This window comes from Colobus angolensis, unplaced genomic scaffold (assembly GCF_000951035.1).
Source record: "Colobus angolensis palliatus isolate OR3802 unplaced genomic scaffold, Cang.pa_1.0 Scaffold38, whole genome shotgun sequence".
Classification (NCBI taxonomy): Eukaryota; Metazoa; Chordata; class Mammalia; order Primates; family Cercopithecidae; genus Colobus; species Colobus angolensis.
In genome coordinates, this window is record NW_012117154.1 from 5,714,424 (window position 1) to 5,733,923 (window position 19,500).

General features: G+C 53.4%; 1 protein-coding gene across 2 annotated transcripts in view; it reads left to right on the forward strand.

Moving 5' to 3' along the window:
- Positions 1 to 1,814: 1,814 nt before the first annotated feature.
- Positions 1,815 to 19,500, forward strand: part of UMODL1 (uromodulin-like 1) — a 65,603-nt gene continuing 47,917 nt past the window's right edge. For both annotated transcript variants that reach the window (XM_011954074.1, XM_011954075.1), the window contains exons 1-6: positions 1,815 to 1,890; positions 6,276 to 6,518; positions 13,254 to 13,415; positions 14,474 to 14,595; positions 16,135 to 16,321; positions 18,125 to 18,265. In XM_011954074.1, the coding sequence (XP_011809464.1) occupies positions 1,815 to 1,890; positions 6,276 to 6,518; positions 13,254 to 13,415; positions 14,474 to 14,595; positions 16,135 to 16,321; positions 18,125 to 18,265 (931 nt within the window). The remainder of the gene's footprint in view (positions 1,891 to 6,275; positions 6,519 to 13,253; positions 13,416 to 14,473; positions 14,596 to 16,134; positions 16,322 to 18,124; positions 18,266 to 19,500) is intronic.

Consider the following 19,500-nt stretch of genomic DNA (forward strand, 5'->3'; position numbering starts at 1 on the left):
TGAGACGGAGTCTCGCTCTGTCACCCAGGCTGGAGTGCAGTGGCGCCATCTGGGCTCACTGCAAGCTCCGCCTCCCAGGTTCACGCCATTCTCCTGTCTCAGCCTCCCGAGTAGCTGGGACTGCAGGCACCGCCACCACACCCGGCTAGTTTTTGTATTTTTAGTAGAGAGGGAGTTTCACCTTGTTAGCCAGGATGGTCTTGATCTCCTGACCTTGTGATCTACCCACCTCAGCCTCCCAAAGTGCTGGGATTACAGGCGAGAGCCACTGCACCCGGCCGAAAACTTTTTGTAATGAGCCTATTCTGTGTGAAGCTTTTGGTTTTCTCTAAAAGCTGCTGTGTTCCAAGGACACCCGTGGTACGCAGCCCCTTTGCTGTGTGATCATTTCCAGCCTCCTTTTTGTATTCTTGTCATAGCATCTGACTTTTAGTCATTAACCAAGCAAATGCAGCAGTTCATCATCTCAGAGATTAATGTACGGAGAATAAAAGAGGTAGCGTCGTTGGTGCGGGAGTCAGGCGAGAAGTTCCCTTCTGGAGGAACTGTTTTGTATCTAGAACACCAAGGAATTATGCTCCTGAAACATACAGCCAGGATGAATCTTTGTTAACTCATCGGAATATTTCCTCAGTAAAATCCACAAGATCTTCTTCATCCAGTATTAAAAATTGGGCGGCTGAGGCAGGAGAATGGCGTTAACCCAGGAGGCGGCGGAGCTTGTAGTGAGCGGAGATCACGCCACTACACTCCAGTCTGGGCGACAGAGCCAGACTCCATCTCAAAAAAAAAAAAAAAAAATTGGGCTTCAGCAGTCAACACCAAGCAATAAGAGGCAATCAGCACTGCAATATGAAAACATCATAAGCTTGAAAGAACTTAACATGAAATTTAGAAATCTATGTCACGTATACCATGATGGTTACTGAAATAAAACATCAATCACCCGTATTCTTATCACTCCTCAAAATGTTTTCTTCCCATCCCATGGCCCTTTCTGGAGTTTTCTCCATGCTTATATAACTGTACAGAGTTGTCACTTTCATGGAGATGAAATTGCGTGCGTTGCTGTTTTGGCTTCACGTTGTTGAGTATTTTTTTATGCTACTAAAACTTCATGGTGAGCATTTCAACACCCGTGTAATACTGCATCCAGATGCTCTGTAATAATTACTCTCCCGTTCTCCTGTGGCTGTTCAATTACGTAATTTTCCACTTTAAGTCATAATAAGTAACGCACATCCCCGTGACCACAGCTTCATGCTCTCAGCCCAAGCTCCAGGAGGAGAGGACTGGGTCAAAGCACCTGGACATTTTTGTGACTTTTGAACTGCATTGTGGAACCGTGTGAAGGACACTTTTCTCAATGTGATGTACCACTTTGATTTGACGCTGTTTTCTCCTGCCAGTTCAGAATGATAGGGTAAGAGAATACTCTGTGTTGATGGAGAGACTCAGATTTGGGTCTCAAATGTGTTTTCTGCGTAACAACGAGATGGGATCCAGTGATGCGGTCTGGGCTGTTGGGTACTCACTTTTCCTAAAAGATGCCATCTGCTTGGAGCAGAATAGGCTGTGACACGCAGGAGCCCCCAGGGAAATGGCGACGGCAGTGTTGGCTGTTAACGAGCAGGCATAAGGGACTGCTCCCAGCGGTACTTCCTCTGAAGCCATTGCCACCTGCAGCAGCACAGGAGACAGAAAGGCCCTTTCTCCGGGTCCAGGCGGCTCAGGCCCCTATGTGCCCTGGTGTAGGAGAGACCCAGGCTTCTTGGTAGAGGCCCAGAGCCCTGCGCTGCCACCACTGCTGGATGATGCTCAGGACCTCGGGGCTGGCCCTGCTGGCTCTGGTCTGTGCTGTGGGCTCAAGCCAGGCCAGCGGCTTCACAGGTGAGGAGTCTGGGCTTGGCATGGGCAGTTCTCGAGGAGGGAGGCTCCCTGGCATGGGTCTCATGAGGACAGCCCCCTGCTGAGACCTAGGTGGGTAAGGATGCCTCTGCTTGAAGAGGCGACATCTGTTCCTTGGTGGACGAGCTTTTCCGTAAGCGCACATGGTAGCAGCTGTGGAGGTGGGGCAGGAGTGCCAGGTAGGGTTTTGGGAAGAGGACTCCCTAGTGGGAACCTGTTGCTGAATCACCGGGGCGTTCGTGGGGGTAAAATGCAGATTCTTAGCCAGCAGGTCTGCGGTGCAAGGCCTGGAACTCTGCATGTCTGTGGGTGATGCAGATGCTGTGGGTCCTCAGATCCCACTGAGAACAGTGAGCTCCTACAAACGCAGAAGAAAGGTCTCCTGAACCTTGCTACATGCAAGTCCTCGCTTACAGATTAAAAAAAAAAGGAGACTTCGTCTGGGCAACATCATGAGACCTCATCTGTACCAAAAAAAAAAAAAAGCCAGGCATGGTACACACTTGTGGTCCCAGCTACACAGGAGGCCGGGATGGGAGGATCGCTTAAGCTTGGGAGGTCGAGGCTGCAGTAAGCTGAGACTGCTCCACTGCACTCCAGCCTGGGCAGCAGAGCAAAACCCCCCTGATAAACAAATAAAAGCCACAATACAAAAACAAAAAGGAAAGGGAGACCCAGAATGGATCAGGGACTCGCCCAGGCCACACAGCTCACAGGGCAGAGTCACCGCAGGAACCAGCGGCTGCACCAGGGCTCTGTCTGGAGTCTTCAGGCATGCAGAAAGCAGAGCAGCTGCTAAAAAATACGTGGGGGTTCTGAAACCCCAGGATCCAGGGAAATGGGACTGGAGAATTTTAAAATCGTTTTCCTCTTAAAATCTGTCTTATTCCGTTACAAATTTAAAGGAATCCATTCTGTTTCTAAAATCCACTGTTTTTGTACTACCTTAAAGTTTTTTGTACTACCTTAAAGTTTTTTACCCAGAAGCAGGATTTTGCTTTGTGATTTGTGAAATGGATGTTCCCATTGGAACAGGTAACGTGTAGACCCCACAGTTCAGATACATAATGGGTGGGAATCCTGGGAAGCTGGAGAAGGTCTTAGGAGGTGTTTCCAGAACCCCTCGTTGTAGATGAGGACACGGGGCAGAACCTCAGCAACCCCACATGTGCCCGTCCTAATCTTCCCCGGGTGCCAGCACTGCCTTCACGGGCATGGCCCCACTTCAGCCTTCTGCTGCCTCAGAGCATGGCTGTTGTTTCACAGATGACAAGAGGGGGCACTGGGAGGGCATGACACAGGTGCAATCACACAGCAGGGTGTGAGCACAGGTCCATCTGACCCCAGGACTCTTGTCGGCCCCAGAGCATTAGGCTTTCCCACGTCTGAGACCGGAATCCAAGACCCCGCGCTCCTGCTCTCATGGCCCTTGCAGGGCTTTGCAGAACGGCAGAATCTGGTAAACGCTTTCTTCTCTGGGCTCTGCCAAGAAGCCAGGCTTGGGATGGCACATGGCCTCAGATAAATGTGAAAAACAAAACAGGACAAACATCTCCTGGGTTCCACTGGAGACGAGTGTGTGTGTGTGTGTGTGTGTGCACCTGTGCATGCATGCGGGTGTGCGTGTGTGTGCAGGAGGGCTCTGCTACGGACCAGCTGAGTCCATGTAATGATCAGGTGGGGCCCTGGCAGCTCTCGAGAGACCAGGAGCTGCAAGTGTCCTTAATGTGGTTGGCATCTCTGCTCAGGTTATGATGAAAAACACAAGCTAGATCCACCCTGCTAAATTCTTGGTACAGGAAGTCCTTGGCCTTTGCCTTGCTCAGCGTGGTCACTGAGTAGGTGAGCGCGTTCCTTGTGGCCGTATTCCACCGTTCCTCATGCAAGTCACCTCTAGGCTCTCAGCCCAGCTGTCCTGGCCCGGGAAGCTGATTTGTCCGGTTCCACCCCGTACAACAAGGACCTCCCGTTCCTTTGCAGAGCTCACGGTAACTACCCCACTGGTGATGGCAAACAGCAGGTGGTCCCCATCCCGAGAGGCCCTGCTGAGCCCACAGGGTGATTTGGGGTTCAGCCCCCAGAGGAGGTTGCGGCTCCCGTCCCTGTTGCTTGTGGAGTGGGGTTGCTCTGCGCAGGCGTGTGGTCCAGCACCTGTGTTCCGCCCAGAGCAAAGCTGCAGCCTCTTCCTTCACCTGGTTTGAGGGCCAGCTCTGCCCTGTTTCTTCCTGGGGTGAGTAACAAGCCCCTGGAGTCCTGCTTTCTGCACACTTATAGGTTGCTGTGAGGTTCAAGGAGGGAATCTTCAGAGATGCTGCCCCAGTGGAGGGAATAAGGACAGCATTGGCTTTGTGATCATTTCTGCTCCCATCTCTGTGTTCCTCCCCAGAAATCAATCCAGCTATTATTGAGGGAAATAAACTGTAATACTGAGCCCCCACCTCTTGGCTGTACAGTCTAGTAAAGCTTAGAGCTCAGGGATTGAGTGTCTGAAATGCAAGCACTGTATGTCAAATCCTCCGTTCATTAGGCACTGAGAGTCCATATACTCAGAGTCCCCTGCTAGGTACCACAGGCGAGCTGGAGAGGACCCTTTACCATCCCTGTGTTCACGGGCTAGGGCTGCTGGAACAAAGAAACAGCCTGGGTGGCTTAAACAGCGGAAATGGATTCAGTCACAGTTCTGGAGGCCGGAAGTCTAAGATGAAATTGCGGGCAGGACTGGTTCCTCCCAAGCCGCTGCAGGAGTCTCTGCTCCGGGCCTCTAGCTTCTGGAGCAATCTTTGGTGTTCCTTAGCAGTAGAAGCACCACCCCAGTCTCTACTTTCCTCTCCCTATGTGCCTTTCTGTCTCCACATTTCCCTTTAGCATAAGGGCCAGTCATATTGCATTAGGGCCCAGCCTAATGTCTCCACTTTAACTTGATAACCTCCAGAAGACATTACTACAGATAAGGTCACATTCTGAGTTACTGGGGTTTAGGATTTTAATATACGAATTTTTAGAGGAACACAATCGATTCAAATTAGGCAATTGGGTTCTCCCAGGGAGATGGGAAGCCCAGGCACACGTCAGGGGATGTCCATGACAAAGAGTCTCGTGGTGAATGCCATGGGGCCAGGGGTCTCGAGAACGGAGTAATCACGTTGATGGAGGGGTGATGGGCCTTGTGTACAGGAACCAGGCTCTGGTGAGAGATGCATGGGCCCTGATATGGTAAATCTGATGCTTGTCCTGCAGCGGGGGTGACTGTGCCTCCTCCTGATCACAATGGTAACGGCTGAACAGTTGAACTGGTCTTTTTTTTTGAGATGGAATCTTGCTCTGTCGCTCAGGCTGGAGTGCAGTGACATGATCTAGGCTCACTGCAACCTCTGCCTCCTGGGTTTAAGCAATTCTTCTGCCTCAACCTCCCAACTAGCTGGGATTACAGGTGTGCCCCACCACACCTGGCTAATTTTTTTTTTTTTTTTTGAGAGGGAATCTCCCTCTGTCACCCAGGGCGGAGTGCAGTGGCACAATCTCGGCTCACTGCAACCTTAACCTCCCGGGTTCACGCCATATTCCAGCCTCAACCTCCCGAGAAGCTGGGACTACAGCTGCCTACCACCATGCCTGGCTAATTTTTTATATTTTCAGTAGAGATGGGGTTTCACTGTGTTAGTCAGGATGCTCTCGATCTCCTGACCTCAGGTGACCCGCCCACTTCAGCCTCCCAAAGTGCTGGGATTGTAGGCGTGAGCCACCACGCCCGGCCTGAGCTGGTCTTTTATCATCAACAAACTTCTCACACGTGCTTTAAGTACCTGCTTACTTATCTTCCACCTCACTGAAAAGAAAGCCGTCTTTGTCATGTCCTGGCCGCAGTATCCTTCAGTTTCCACTGTGGCAGGAACTGCTGCTCGTTCACTCCCCATGTGGCAACCTTGAGGCTCAGGGGGACGAAGAGATAGACGTGCACGAGATTCTACGGCCTGTGGAATCAGCCCATGTGGAGCAGAACAAAGGGACATGATCTCTAAGCATTTATTCCAGTGCTGTGCTCTTTCCTTCGTATATTGGCTGTGAGACCCTGTGCTTCAGGAAGCGTGTGTGGGGCCCAGGTGGCACCTCTTCCTCGGTCACAGCGGCTTTCTTAGCAGGCCAGGCTATGTTGATGCTTTATTCTTCTGTGCTCACTCATGCAACAGCCTTCCTGGTGCACTAGCAGGCAAAGGCGGTGGAGAGGGCTGGTGGGCAGCTTCCGAGAGGCCTGCCCGAGTGCGGGAGGTGTGGTCTCGCTTGCTGTTGCAGAGGGATGCCTTGCGGATAACCGCTCGCATGGATCTGATCCTGGTGTTCTCAGTCGCCTCCTTGCTTGTCTCTTTTAGAAAAAGGCCTCTCCCTGTTGGGCTACCAGCTGTGCAGCTACCGTGTGACCCACAGTGTGCAGAAGGTGGAGGCTGTGCAGACGTCCTACACGACCTATGCGTCCTGCGGTGGCTGGATCCCCTGGAGGCGGTGCCCCAAGACTGTTTACCGGACCCAGTACCTGGTAGTGGAGGTTCCCGAGTCCAGGAATGTGACCGACTGCTGTAAGGGCTATGAGCAGCTCGGCCTCTACTGTGTCTTGCGTGAGTCCAGGGCTGCCGGGCTGGGGCGGGGCCACCCTTGCCGTTTCGAGACTCCTGATGGGACAGTCACTGTTGACACCCATTGGCCCGGAACTTGCTAGATCTTCCAGGAGCACGGTTCCCAGCCTTGACCAGGCAGCAGGGTTATCGGCAGGGCTTGTCTCTGGCCCCACTCTCAGGTTTCTGAGTCCGTGGGTGGGGGTGAAGTACAAGAATTTGCCCTCCTGACAAGTTCCTGGGTGACACTGATGCTGCTGGCCCAGGAACCCCACTTTGAGAACCCCTGTTGTTCTCAGAGGGCCCCAAGTCCTCCCGCTTCTCAGTGCAGTTTGAAAGCTGCTGTCCTGTAGGATGCTTGGGGTCAGTTACCAGGGTGACCAGTGTGGTTAGGCCAGGCCAGGGTCTGAGCCGTTGGGAGGGGGCGGGGACTCAGGGCTCAGCCTACTGACACGCAGGTGATCTCTTTCAGGGGAGGGGTGTGTGTGTGTGTGTGTGTGTGTGTGTGTGTGTTTAGTGGTTGCTAATTTCGAGTCAATACCAGATCTACAATGAGTTTCTGTATAGTCAGAAGGTCCTGCCTCACACCCCCACTGTGGAAGGACATGGGGGTGTGTGGCTCCAGCTTGGTGTTGGCCAGGGTCACTGAGACACAAGGGCTGTGGCCTCCAGAGTGAAGAAGCCACCAGCTCCTGGGTGCCCCAAGGGGGATCCTACAGGACCCATCCTTGTGGCCTGAGACCAGGACACCAGCAGAATGGAGTGCGGACTCCCCAAACCAGGGTGCCTGCCTCCTCCAGAAACCAAGGGCCCCAGATTGCAGAGTCTGGGGTCTGCATAGACCTGCATGCTGAGCCATCCTGAGTGGGCCCTCCCTCAGCCCCCGGTGTGATTTCACAGATGACAGGGAGAGTTGACGCTTTTCTGCTGCCCTGTTCAGAGGCCCAGGCCCAGAGAGGGCCCGATGGTTTCGGGTGTGCTGTTAACAGGCACACTCCTCTTTGAGGAGTGTTAAAACAATACCACCATGACCAATACCTCCATCACCAATAGAAACCAGGCAGGGCCAGCTGACCCCAGAGCAATGGCCTTCTGTACTCCCATTGCTTCCCTAGAGGGCCACTGGCAGGACAAGGCTATGCCTTGGCCATGCTGCTCAGGTGCTGGTCTAAGGAGACCCTTCCTGTCCTGATGCCTGGCCCTGTTTCCACTTTCCCTTTCTCTGAGGGCCACACACACAGAGGGGCCTGCTGAGCCACAGTTGCTGCTGTCCCTGCCCTGCAAACAGCCTCCACTCCTAGTGGATGGCAGGGGCCATTAGGACACAGGTGCTGATGCCACAGCACCTTGGTGTAGAGCATGTGGACTTTGTAGCCAGGACATGCCCTGTCCTGTCCTGTCCTGTCTTACCTGTGGAGGCCACACCTCTTCCTACCTGTTGGCATTGTCAGGACTAGTGAGGGGAGGAGGCCCTGGGGGAGGCTGATCAGCAGCCCCTTCCTGCCCCCTGCTTGGCAGGGCCACACCAGCCCCACCCATGCCCACCATCACCTTCTGTAAGAGACCCTGGCCTGCTGCAACAAACAAGTTAATTCCCTCCCAGAAGACAGGGAGGCCCCTCCCCACCACCTGCCCTTCATCCTCCTCCACAGAACCAGCCTCCAGGAACTGCCTCCTGTGGGAATCAGCCGCACTGTTAGAGTGTTAGCATCTTTAATTAGGGGCTCACCAGGGCGATGCTTTTGCAGTCAGGGAGTCCCATTGGTGAGAGTGGGCTGCCACGGGGAGCTGCAGGGAGTGGAGGGCGAGGCCACAGGGAGGGACATGGGGCATGAGGGGAAGTGGACTCACTCTGCGGGCCCTGAGCCCCTCAGTACATGGCCCCTCAGGTTCTAGAAGGCTCACTCTGGCACAGCGAAGAGGGGGCAGACCTAGAAGGAGGAAGGAAGAGAAGAGGGAGGGGAACAGGCATTACCTGAGTGAATTCTTTCTAAGAGGCCAGGGCAGGAGACCCTCCAATCCCTCAGGCGCCAAAGGAATAGGCATCCCTGGCTCTGCAGGTGGAGATCCAGGCTAGGGTAGGCCCGTGCCTCCACCACCATGGCACATTTCTGGGAAGCCTGGCTCGGGACATGGACCCGGGGCTCTCTGACCCCCAGGCAGATTTTTGGGGGTTTACCAAGCTGCACTTTAGTGTAGAGGAGTTTGTGGCATTTGAATGCTGTGGCTGTGGCGATTGTGGGAGGAGGAATGTTTCAGGGCACTGAGGACATGGAGTTCTTTCTCAGAAAGGTCCCTGCCTGTGCCAGGGCCTGGTGAAGGGCATAGCCCATAAGGCTTCTGCAGCTCCTGTTGCTGGAGGGCCTGTATCCCGTGGGCCTCCATCTCTTCCCAGCCCCAGGGTCAGAGACATCCCGCTGGTAGTGTGAAGGTGCCTGTGGTGGGCAGATTTACAGCCCGGATTTTGGCAGCACAACCTTCTCTCTATGCTTGCACAGCTCTTTTGATCCAAGCCGCTTTTTCTGGGATGCCGCATGGCAGGTTGACCCCTTGGAGCTGGACGTGAGATGGTCTCAGTAAGTGACCTGTTGAGCACTGCAACTCTGCTTTGTACAGGATGAAGCAGGTCTGAAGCTGGACCTGGCAGATGTTGGAGGCACCTGGAAATACTGGGAGGTGTGAAGGGCAGGAGATGCTCCTTCCTCTGTAGCGGGGCCTCCAGGTCGCCCGAGTGTGGGTGACTCACACCTCAGCCGCCCGGGGTTCTGCGCCTCAGAGTCCCATCCCCCAGACTGGTAAAATGCCACACATGTTTCCTCCTTTCTCCTCCCACTCAATCATGACTTACGCAAAAAAGCGAAGGGAAGCATCCACACACACGTGATATGATTTTCAGTGACTTTTTCAACTTTTTCATTCCAGCATTTGGAACACAATGACACCTGGTGCATTATTTTAAGCTTTTAAAAATATAATTACAGAAAGGAATACATGAGCCATGCAGAAAATTTGGAAACACAGAAAACAGGAGGAGGAAACGATCCCAAGCCTGCTGCTCACGAATAACCACCTTTCACATGTTCTTTATCCGGGGCAGACATTTCACAAGAGGATGGCCACTGTGTCCAAGACGTTTGTAGCATGATTTTACCACTCAGCAATGTATCCACAGCAGCTTTCATGTCCATAAACATGACTCCACTGCATGCTTTTACAGCCACATGGCATTACCTCATACGCACATCAGTATTCACTGAGCAAGTTCTTGCCACTTAACATTCAGTCGTTTCTAATTACTCATTAGCATACATAATACTGTGATGAACAGTATACGGTACAAAAGCGGCTGTGCACAAGTTGGATTATGTGCTCAGGATGAATTCTGAGAAGTGGAACCCAGCCTCTTAGCCGTGCTCCCTAACTCCAGTGACACTCCAATTCTGCACAGGATCAACCTCCTGGCAAACTCAGCCTTGTTAGGCAAATCCAGGAGCCCACGGGACCAGGAGACTCCCCAGAACTTCTTGTCCTCACAGGCTGATGACCAGGGGCCCTTTGGTGAGAACCTCCTGTCCTGACCAGGCGAAGAGGCGCTGAGGAAGGAGGAGGGAGACAGGAGCGACTCCTCCCCAGCTCATCCAGTCCTCAGCCCTGGGAGCCTTGGGTTTTACTGCTCAAACAGAAAGCTCCCCTGTTGCCTCACTGAATCATGACTAACAGTGTTGCCAGGAGCTGAGCAGTTCTTTTATTGTCTGCATTGAGTTAGAGAAGAAGGAGATTTTTTGACTTTCTACCAAGCTGGACTTGTTCAGCTTTCTCAGGGCACTCAGTCAGCTGGCCAGCTCCAAGGGATGGAGGGGCTTCCCGGCAGTGCCCAGTTAAGATGCAAACCTTTCACTCAAAAACACGCCTCTGGTGATTAGGCAACTATTTTTGGAAGCCAATTTTGGGGGGATTGTTTCCATTTAAATAGCCTTTTAGTTTAGAATAGTTTTAGATTTGCAGGGAAGTCTTTATCTTTCTGCAAAGATAATGCAGAAAGGTCCTGTACCCCCCAACCCAGCTTCCCCTAACGTTAGCATCTTACAGCCCTCGGGACAGCTTGTCCTAAGGAACCAGCACTGGGCATTGCCAAGAAACTCCATACTTTATTTGGATTTCCCTGCTTTCCCCAGAATGTCTTTTTCTGTCCCAGGAGCCCACCTTCCATTTAGTCCACACATCTGCTTAACCCTTAGGCCTTTGCTTTTTGCACTGGGAGACAAAGCAGAGACCTTCAGATGCTCAGCAAGCCTCCACCAGCTCCTGACGTTGCCTTCCTCGAGCTGCACCCAACGTTCATTTTTCATGCACGGCCATTGGTGGAGCTGCCTGGATGATGAGGAGAAGAAGACTGAGTCAGGGACAATGCAAGAAAGAGAGCGTGGCTGACAGGAATGCCCACAGCAAGGCCGGGCGCCAGGCAGACAGGGCTGTGTGAGAAGAGCGGGGATGCAGTCTGTCCGCATATTCCGCGACTCTGGCTCCCCCTGCTCTGGCCAGCTGAGCAGTGTCCTTGGTGATGCGGTCCCAACAGACACCAGGGCCGCCACCTTCTTTCTTGGTTGCGGAGTGCTCTGCAGAGACCCTGGGGGACCCAAGAGGCTGGTCCCTGGGATTGCAGCCTGTTGAGGCTGCCCTTCCACTTGGCCAATCCCACAAGTTTTCCCCACCCTCGCGGGGGTGAGTCTCAGACCCAGTTACCAGCTGGCCTCCTCTGGTCTTCTGGGCTCTGAGACGTCTCAAGCTCTGCTTCTAAACATCCCTGGGCCATAGACACACAAAGCCATGCGTCTGGGCGTGAACGGACAGCTCTGAGTAAAGCCCCAGCGGGAGCACGGCACCCACCATCAACACAAAGCTTGCCATGCGTCTCGGCGTGAACGGACAGCTCTGAGTAAAGCCCCAGCGGGAGCACGGCACCCACCATCAACACAAAGCTTGCCATGCGTCTGGCCTGAACGGGACAGCTCTGAGTAAAGCCCCAGGGGGAGCACGGCACCCACCATCAACACAAAGCTTGCCATGCGTCTGGGCGTGAACGGACAGCTCTGAGTAAAGCCCCAGCGGGAGCACGGCACCCACCATCAGCACAAAGCTTGCCATGCGTCTTGGCGTGAACGGACAGCTCTGAGTAAAGCCCCAGCGGGAGCACGGCACCCACCGTCAGGATGGCTGACTATGGAGGCCACAGAGCGGGCCAAGCCTTCTCTGGGGCCCTGAACTGGGGTCCCTCCTCCCTGTGTGTCCTCCTCACGGCTGCCCTCTGCCTTGTGGAGCTCCCATCTTCTCAGCTTCCTTCCGTCCTGGGAGATGGGGTCGTCTCCTGCCCTGGGCCCACCTCTGCTGTCTCGGCAAAGGCACACTGCAGGCTCTGTGGCATCGGGCACAGGCTCCGCTGTCTCCTGTCCCCTGGGGTTCGGTTTCTTCTCCTCGCCCTCCTCTTGTGCTTCTCGGAGCTCTGAGCGTCAGCCCCCGGACTCCTGACAGCTTCCCTTTGGGTGGATTCTCAGACTCCTGCAGTGCTTTCTGAGAGCTCTACAAGCCCCTTTTCTGGAAAGCCCACCATGGCCTCCCTCTGCAGCCCTGACTGAGGTCTGGTCCTTGGGACCAGTGTACCTCCCATGGGGACCCCACCGGGCTGGCCTCTTGCCCTCCTCGTCTTTGCCTCCTGCAGAGGCTCGCCATGTTTCTGTGCCTGGAGCTGCATCTGAGCTGCATTCACACTGCGAGCGGCTGGGGAGCTGGGCAGCCAACAGCCGGCAGGCTGGCCTCAGTGGCCACCTCCAGTGCCACTCTGCCATGCGTCTCCACGTGGGCAAACAGTGAATGTGTCCAGCTTCACATTTGTACTGCCACACCTGGTCTACCCCAGGCCGTTCTTCCCACAGCTTTCCCCAGCTCAGGAATGGAGCCCCAGGGATGCCAGCCCCGAAGCCTGGGAGCCTTCCTGAAGCTTATTCTTCTCTTGCACTCCATCCCGTCTGTCAGCACATCCTGTGGACGCCCCCACCTGATCTCCCCAGGGTCCCATGCTGCGCTCGTCTGCACTGTCACCTGGGCCAGCCCCCACCACACCCCACACCAGGCCTGTATCTCACCTCGTGGGCGCCAGGGCTGATGTCTGCAGGGCTGCTCCGAGCTCCCCTCTGCCCAGCCCAGGCACGAGCCCCTCTCCAGAGCGGCCTTCCCAGACCTCCATCCCCCACACTGCTTCATCCCCCGAGGCTCTCACCCTGTCTGAATGTCTGTAGATCGCCTTGCACTGTTGTTCCCCCACTGGAATATAAGTTCCCTGAAGGCTGGGCCCTGGGCACCTGGGATTGTGCCTGGCACATAGGTGCTCCACAAATATTGAATGAATGAATGAATGAATGAGCTCAGGACTGGAAGCAGCAAGGGGCCCTCTAGGGGGTGGTGGAGCCTCTTGGACCTGGACTCCTGAGGCCTGGAAGAAACAGCGACACCTAGGACCTCAACTGAAGCTGCCCTGGCAGGACAGATGGGCAGAGGATATGAAAGGCAAAGCCAGCGGCCCGCCAATGGGGTGGGTCTGCCCAGGCATGGGGATGGGCCCTGAACAGGCCACAGACCCACAGGCAGACTTCAGCACCAGGAAGCACCGACATGAGGCCCCTGTGAAGCAAATGAGGTTCGTCTTTTGTCACCAGCATCATTAACTGTACCATTTTCTCCCAGCTCTGAATCAGTCCAGAGAGTTCACATCAAGACCCGGGGTCTGCCCTGCAGAGGAGCCTGAACCATCCACCTCCCCGTGCAGCTTGGACACCGACTGTCCTGGGCTTCAGAAGTGCTGCCCCTGGTCAGGGGGGCGCTGCTGCATGGCCCCTGCACCCCAAGGTAGGCTGCTGCAGGCCGTGCTCACGGATCGGCAGCAAAAGAGGGTCTCAGTGAGGCTGGTCTGTGTGAAGGTGCGGGGAGGAGTATGTTTCTAGGAGCAGCGACCGATTTCACCAGGAGCCCCCACTGTGTGCACAGGCAGCGCCTGCTCTTAGATAATTTCTTAGTCAAAATCTGGCCCCTAAACTCTCAGGGGAGAAAAGCTCACGGCGCTCTCAGGGGCCCTGAAATGGGAAGACACGTCTGGTGGAGCAGAGACCCGGATTTCCCAGTTTGCCTGGAGAGGCCAGGAGCTCCAGGCAGATTTGTCACAGGTGCGGAGCTGGCTGTGCCTGCAGTGCCACAGGGGCCTGATAAGTGCTACAGCGCCGTAGGCAGACCCTGTTGCCTCAAATACATGCCTGCTGGTCTGGAAAGTTCTCTTTCGATTGGGGTCTGCATCCAGGAAAATGGGATGGTCTATATACATACATTATATATATACACACACACACACATATATAATTTAATATTTATACATATTATTTAATATTTAAAATATAGCATTAGTATGGTATGCAGTAATAAAGCAATAGTATACATAATATCAAGTATTATGTGATAATACTATATCATTATACCACATGCTATTCTATAGTACATACCATATTACATATTATTATACTATCCAATATTTGTAGTATCAATAAAATAATGACACAGTATAAAGTAATTTTCTATATCAACATACTATGACAGTATAATGAGGCTGATAGGCTCTATTTACCTCCTAAGCAGATCTCTTCAAGGCAAGGCCCGCTGCTGTGGGTCCCAGGCCCAGCTCACCTCTGAGCAGGGATCAGTGGTCTTCAGGGACATTAGGATGGAGAGGAGCGAGGGGCAGGCAGTGGGGACATCCTCCCGTCTCCTGTGGTAGATGTCTTTTTGCAGGGAGGTAAATGCAGAGCAGGGCCTCTCATGGCCTCTGGTTCCCTCTCCTGCCCCCTCTCCCACCCCAGCAGCTCTTGTGACTTCAACCTGTCCTGGGTCCATAATCATCAGTGTTTGCCCTCGTGCAGCTCCAGAGAGGGGCCCCGTGGGCTCCTGGTACAACGTCACCATCCTGGTGAAAATGGACTTCAAGGAACTCCAGCAAGTGGACCCCAGGCTCCTGAACCACATGCGCCTTCTGCATTCCTTGGTGGGTGAGAAAGTCAGGGGCTCCCTGCAGGCTCCTTTCAGCAGCTGCTCAGGCAGACCCAGGTGTGGGGCCGTGGAAGGGACCTGGGGGTGGGGAGGGTGATATTCCACAAGTGGCCCCAAATGACTGACTGTGAACCAAATTCTAATTCTTAAACAAATCCGCTTCAAAGAGGAATGATTTACATGCAACAACATGCACACAACTGAAGCGTGTATTTGGCTGAGTTGTGATGTGTGTACCTTTGTAGGCCCACCTGTTGTGGTGGAGAACGCGGATCCCTAAGCTTGCAGGCGTCTGGAGTCCCAGCAAAGACAGCCTAAGCCCCAAGCTCTTCCCTCACCACCCTCTCTCCCAACTTTCTCAACTTCTGGCTCCTGCTTCATGGAAGCCGGCAGCATCCTGGGAGTGCTGAGATGGGAACTGTAGCCTGGGGCTGGAGAGCCTCCTGGGGTCCCAGGTTAGCAGCGCCCCTGGCCTCTCCACACAAGTCAGAAGCACACCCCAGGGTGACACGCAAAACTATCTCCAGAGGTCACCCACTGTCCCCTCGGGATAAAAACAAACACCCTTGCTGACCCCTGCTGATGACACAGCTCACACTTTCTGGCCCATCAGCAGTGAGTGCCAACCAGGATGTCTTCTCCAGCTCAGGCCACCATCAGTCTCGGGAATCCCAGCGTGGACAGGGCACTGCGTGCCCCCAAGGCAGCCCTCCCTGGGAGATGGTCTGACTTTAGAGCCGGCTGCTGACAGGGAATGGTGCTCAGAGGGTTCAGCTTGGTCTAAAGTGCTGCCGTTGTCTCTGGAAATGCCGAACACGTTTCAGACAAAGGGCCCTGCATTTTCCTTCGGCATCTGTGTAGCTCTTCTGTGCTTCAGATCTTTTGTGTGTCCCAGGTGTGTCTGGGTGTCTTGGTGTTAGACCCAGGGTTGGGGCACTCCTTGGCCTTTAGACTAAGCTGACTGGGAGCCCAGATCAGATGGTGCACACCTCCCGTTGTTCTGGGCTGCTGGCCAGTGAGCTGCTAGACAGGTAGTCTGCAGCCTCGGTCTTAACAGCCCAGGCTAGGAGTGATTCCTGTCTCCTCTTAGCTTGTTGAGGGGCTGTCCAACTGGACAGTAAGAAGCTAGCTCTGAAGCCACACTGCCTGGCCCAAGTGTTGCCACTTATCAGCTGTGTGACCTTGGGCAAGTCACTTAACCTCTCTGTGCCTGAGATACCTCCTCCATTAAATATAAATAATCGGCCAGGAGTGGTGGCTCATGCCTGTAATCCCAGCACTTTGGGAGGCCGAGGCGGGCGGATCACTTGAGGTCAGGAGTTCAAGACCAGTCTGGCCAACATGGCGAAACCCCGTCTCTACTAGAAATCCAATAATTAGCCAGGTGTGGTGGCACGTGCCTGTAATCCCAGCTACTGGGGAGGCTGAGGCAGGAGAATTGCTTGAACCCAGGAGGTGGAGGTTGCAGTGAGCCGAGATCATGCCAGTGCACTCCAATCTTCTGCTGTGTGATGCTCTGATTCTGGCTTCACAGGTCACCAGCGCCCTGCAACCAATGGCCTCCACCATCCATCACCTGCACTCGGCCCCTGGGGACGCCTCCACCACGGTGTCACGGCTGCTGCTGGGCCTGCTGCAGCCACTGCCTGTGGCCGACGTCTCTGCCCTGCTGGGTGACATTGCGAAGCGTGTCTATGAAGTGATCAGCATCCAGGTGCAAGGTTGGGCTTCCCTCGATCCTCCCTCTGGGGAGGCTGCAGGGTGGGGCCTGAACAGCCAAAATGCAAGGCGGACGCTAAAGCCAGACCAGTCCTTTGTCTTTTAAAGGAGGTTTAAATTCAGCAGTGAAAGAATAACTGGTTCAAGTGTGTTCATCCCACAGGTGTGGGATCTGCCTTCAGCTCACCCTGTAAACTCCAAGTCCCAAAGTACAGACCTCGAGAACCTATTTTGCCCCCCATTTCTGGCCCCTCTCCCCTTCCCTCCATCTCTCCTCGGATCCCTCTGGACTCCTTCCCCCTTGACAGGCTTCTCCTTCCATCCTAGTGGACACTGGAGGGCAAATCCCAGAGCCACACACAAAGAACTTGTTTCTTCAGTTCTTTGGTTTCCTAAATTTCCCTCTCGCCTCTTTCCCACCCTTGTCAAGGACATCCTTGTACTCCAAAGGCTCCTTCAGCAGAATTTGTCTAAAGTTGAGTTTGTATCTGGCAAAGCACATAGACGTGGCCTTGTTTCTGGAAGAAATTACCTATTCTTTATTGTTGTTGTCCTATGTCAGGAATTGGCAAACCTTATCTAAAAGGGACCAGATAGTAAATATTTTTGGCTTTGTGGGCCCACGTGATCTCTGTCTCAATGACTCAGCCCTGCTGCGGTAGCAGCCACAGACAGTCCGCAAGCAAACTGCCAGGCTCCTGTACGGCTTCCTGTACACAAGCAGGAGGCAGCCAGGCTAGTCTGCTGCTCCCACGGCTTTGCGGGAGGGTAGCTGCCTTGGTGGAGCCTCTTCTATGACACTGAGGAGGCACGTGACAATGCCAGGGCTCAAAGCCATGTGAAAGCTCTACCGATTGCAGTGATCTCCCTTCAGATCCACACATGTTCTTCAAAACCAAGCTGCATTGCTCTAGCGCCATTAAGCCAAGTGTTCGTTCTATCATCTGCTCTGTCAGTGACCTTCGGCCAGAGGTTGCAGGAGCACACCTGTGGGTGGACCAGTTGAGTTTATTATTCGAGGCAGCAAGGGAGAACCCATACCATGGAAAACCATGAGGCCTCTTAGTAAGAGATTGTTAGAAAGAAACTGTTACAGGATGTGGGTTGTGATCGGGTGGTTTGGGGAGGGTCTAGGGAGGTGTGATTTTGTTCTGAATTGAATGCTGTCAGGAAATGGAGGCAACTCCATGATTGGGAATCTCAGTACATCTAAGCAAATGAGACGGGCACAATTGCATAAAGATAAGCTGTAATTTGTGAAGAACTAAGAATCACTCATTTGGGCCAAGAGAGGGGCGTTAGTATTTTGTGGATGACACATGAGCTTATCACTGTCTGTGCTTAGCCAGCATTATGAAGAGGCTGGTCGCTGTGAGATGGTTCTGTCTGGGAGGCCTGGGCCAGCCTCAGAATGTCAGGGGTGGCTCTGGGTTTCCTTGTTGGCACAGAAAACACCCATCGATTTGCTTTACCCTTGGGGTGGGATGTTTTGGCCCCGTCTTTTCATGACCACCCAGACTCAGTCCAGCCCAGAGTGATTTGCTCATGTGAGGCTGCCCGGTGAGCTAGCCGCGAGCCCCGCCTGAACGTGGGCCACTGCTTGGATGAAGATGGCCAGCAGCCGCATGAGGCCCTCTAAGATGAGGCTTCCATAGTCCCTCTTGGGCCCACTGCCCAAGGCACCCCTCAACCAACGTGGCACAAATCCACGGCACGAGTCCACAGAGGCCGTGCGTGTGCAGGTAGATGAGGACGGCGAGGTGGCGGCAACTGCTGAGTGTGGGTCCTGCTGTCCGTCCCTGTAGATGTCAATGAGTGTTTCTACAAGGAGCTCAACGCCTGTCCTGGAAGGGAACTGTGTGCAAACCTGGAGGGCTCGTACCAGTGCGTCTGTCACCAGGAAGCTCTAGCCACGCCTCCGCGGAAGCTCAACCTGGAGTGGGAAGGTAACGACCAGGCTCTCTCAGATGGTGTGGGAATGGCTTAATTCCCGTTTGCCCCTGAATACTCACCAGCAGTGCTTGCAGCTGCAGCATTTACCCCGAGATAACTTTGCCATGAAATACCTTGCTTTTATTATTATTTTCGCATCACTCTGGTATGTTGACTTTGGAAACAAAAGACACAATTCTCCTTATAGCATTCTGTTTTTAGTAGTGGTGTTTCCATTTACAAAATATAGTGATTCTTGACTGCTGGAAATGTCAAATCCTAGAAAACAGCATTCCTACGTGTGTTGTTAACATTGTTCTCAGACAAGTTGTTGGCCGACGATTCATTTGCTGAACCTGTTTTTCTGAAATAGATGATTCTGATGATTCAGACGATTCTGAGGTTAGTTCTGTTTAGAAATAACTCCAAGAACAGTTTTTATATTTTATTTTCATATTGAAAATCAGATTTGTTTTAGCCCCAAAGAGTGTGTTTATGTAAAATTAAATGAGTGTTGGCAGTGAGCTGCCCTTTTTGTCTTCGAAACGGGAAAAGGGTGAAGGGATTTTTCAAAGGCTGGATGGTCTTTAGACCACAGAGACTCTTTTTGCTGAGAGGGAACGGCTGGCTCACAGGCACAGAATACACTTAGTTCTCTCAACCATCATTGGTCTCCTAGTGGGCCACTCTTGCCTCCGTTCTTTGGCTTAGGAAATGTTGATTTAGGTGCTATTCACTGTGCTAGGTGCTGGTAATGGAAGCATGCAGAAGCAGGTCCTCATCTCTGTCTGTCTAGTGGGTTGTGGAAATGGAGACATGTTGACGCATGAAAGGGCATGACTGATGTCTGCATTGGAACCACGGGGATAAGCTGGGACCGTCCCTAGCATCGCGGGGTCAGCCTGGGGAGCAGAAGAGCGGGCTGGGCGTGGGAGGAAGCACGTAGAAAAACGTGCCCAGGTCTGTCCCCGTTGGGAGTGGGGAGGGATGTACCAACCAGGACTGGCACATGGGATTGGCTCTGCCATCAAGCAGCTTGGAATAAGAAGTAACTGTGTAATCTGAAATGTAGGAAGGCGCTATAAAGATGATACAGTGCATGCAGGAGTCTGGGGTGTAGAAGGTGGTGGAGAAAGGGATTCAGGCAACATTTGAGAGGTAGAACCTCTGGAACTTACTGATTAATTCAGTGAAGAAGAGGATAAAGGAAAGAAGACGGAATCCAGATATCTTGACTGAACAGTGGAGT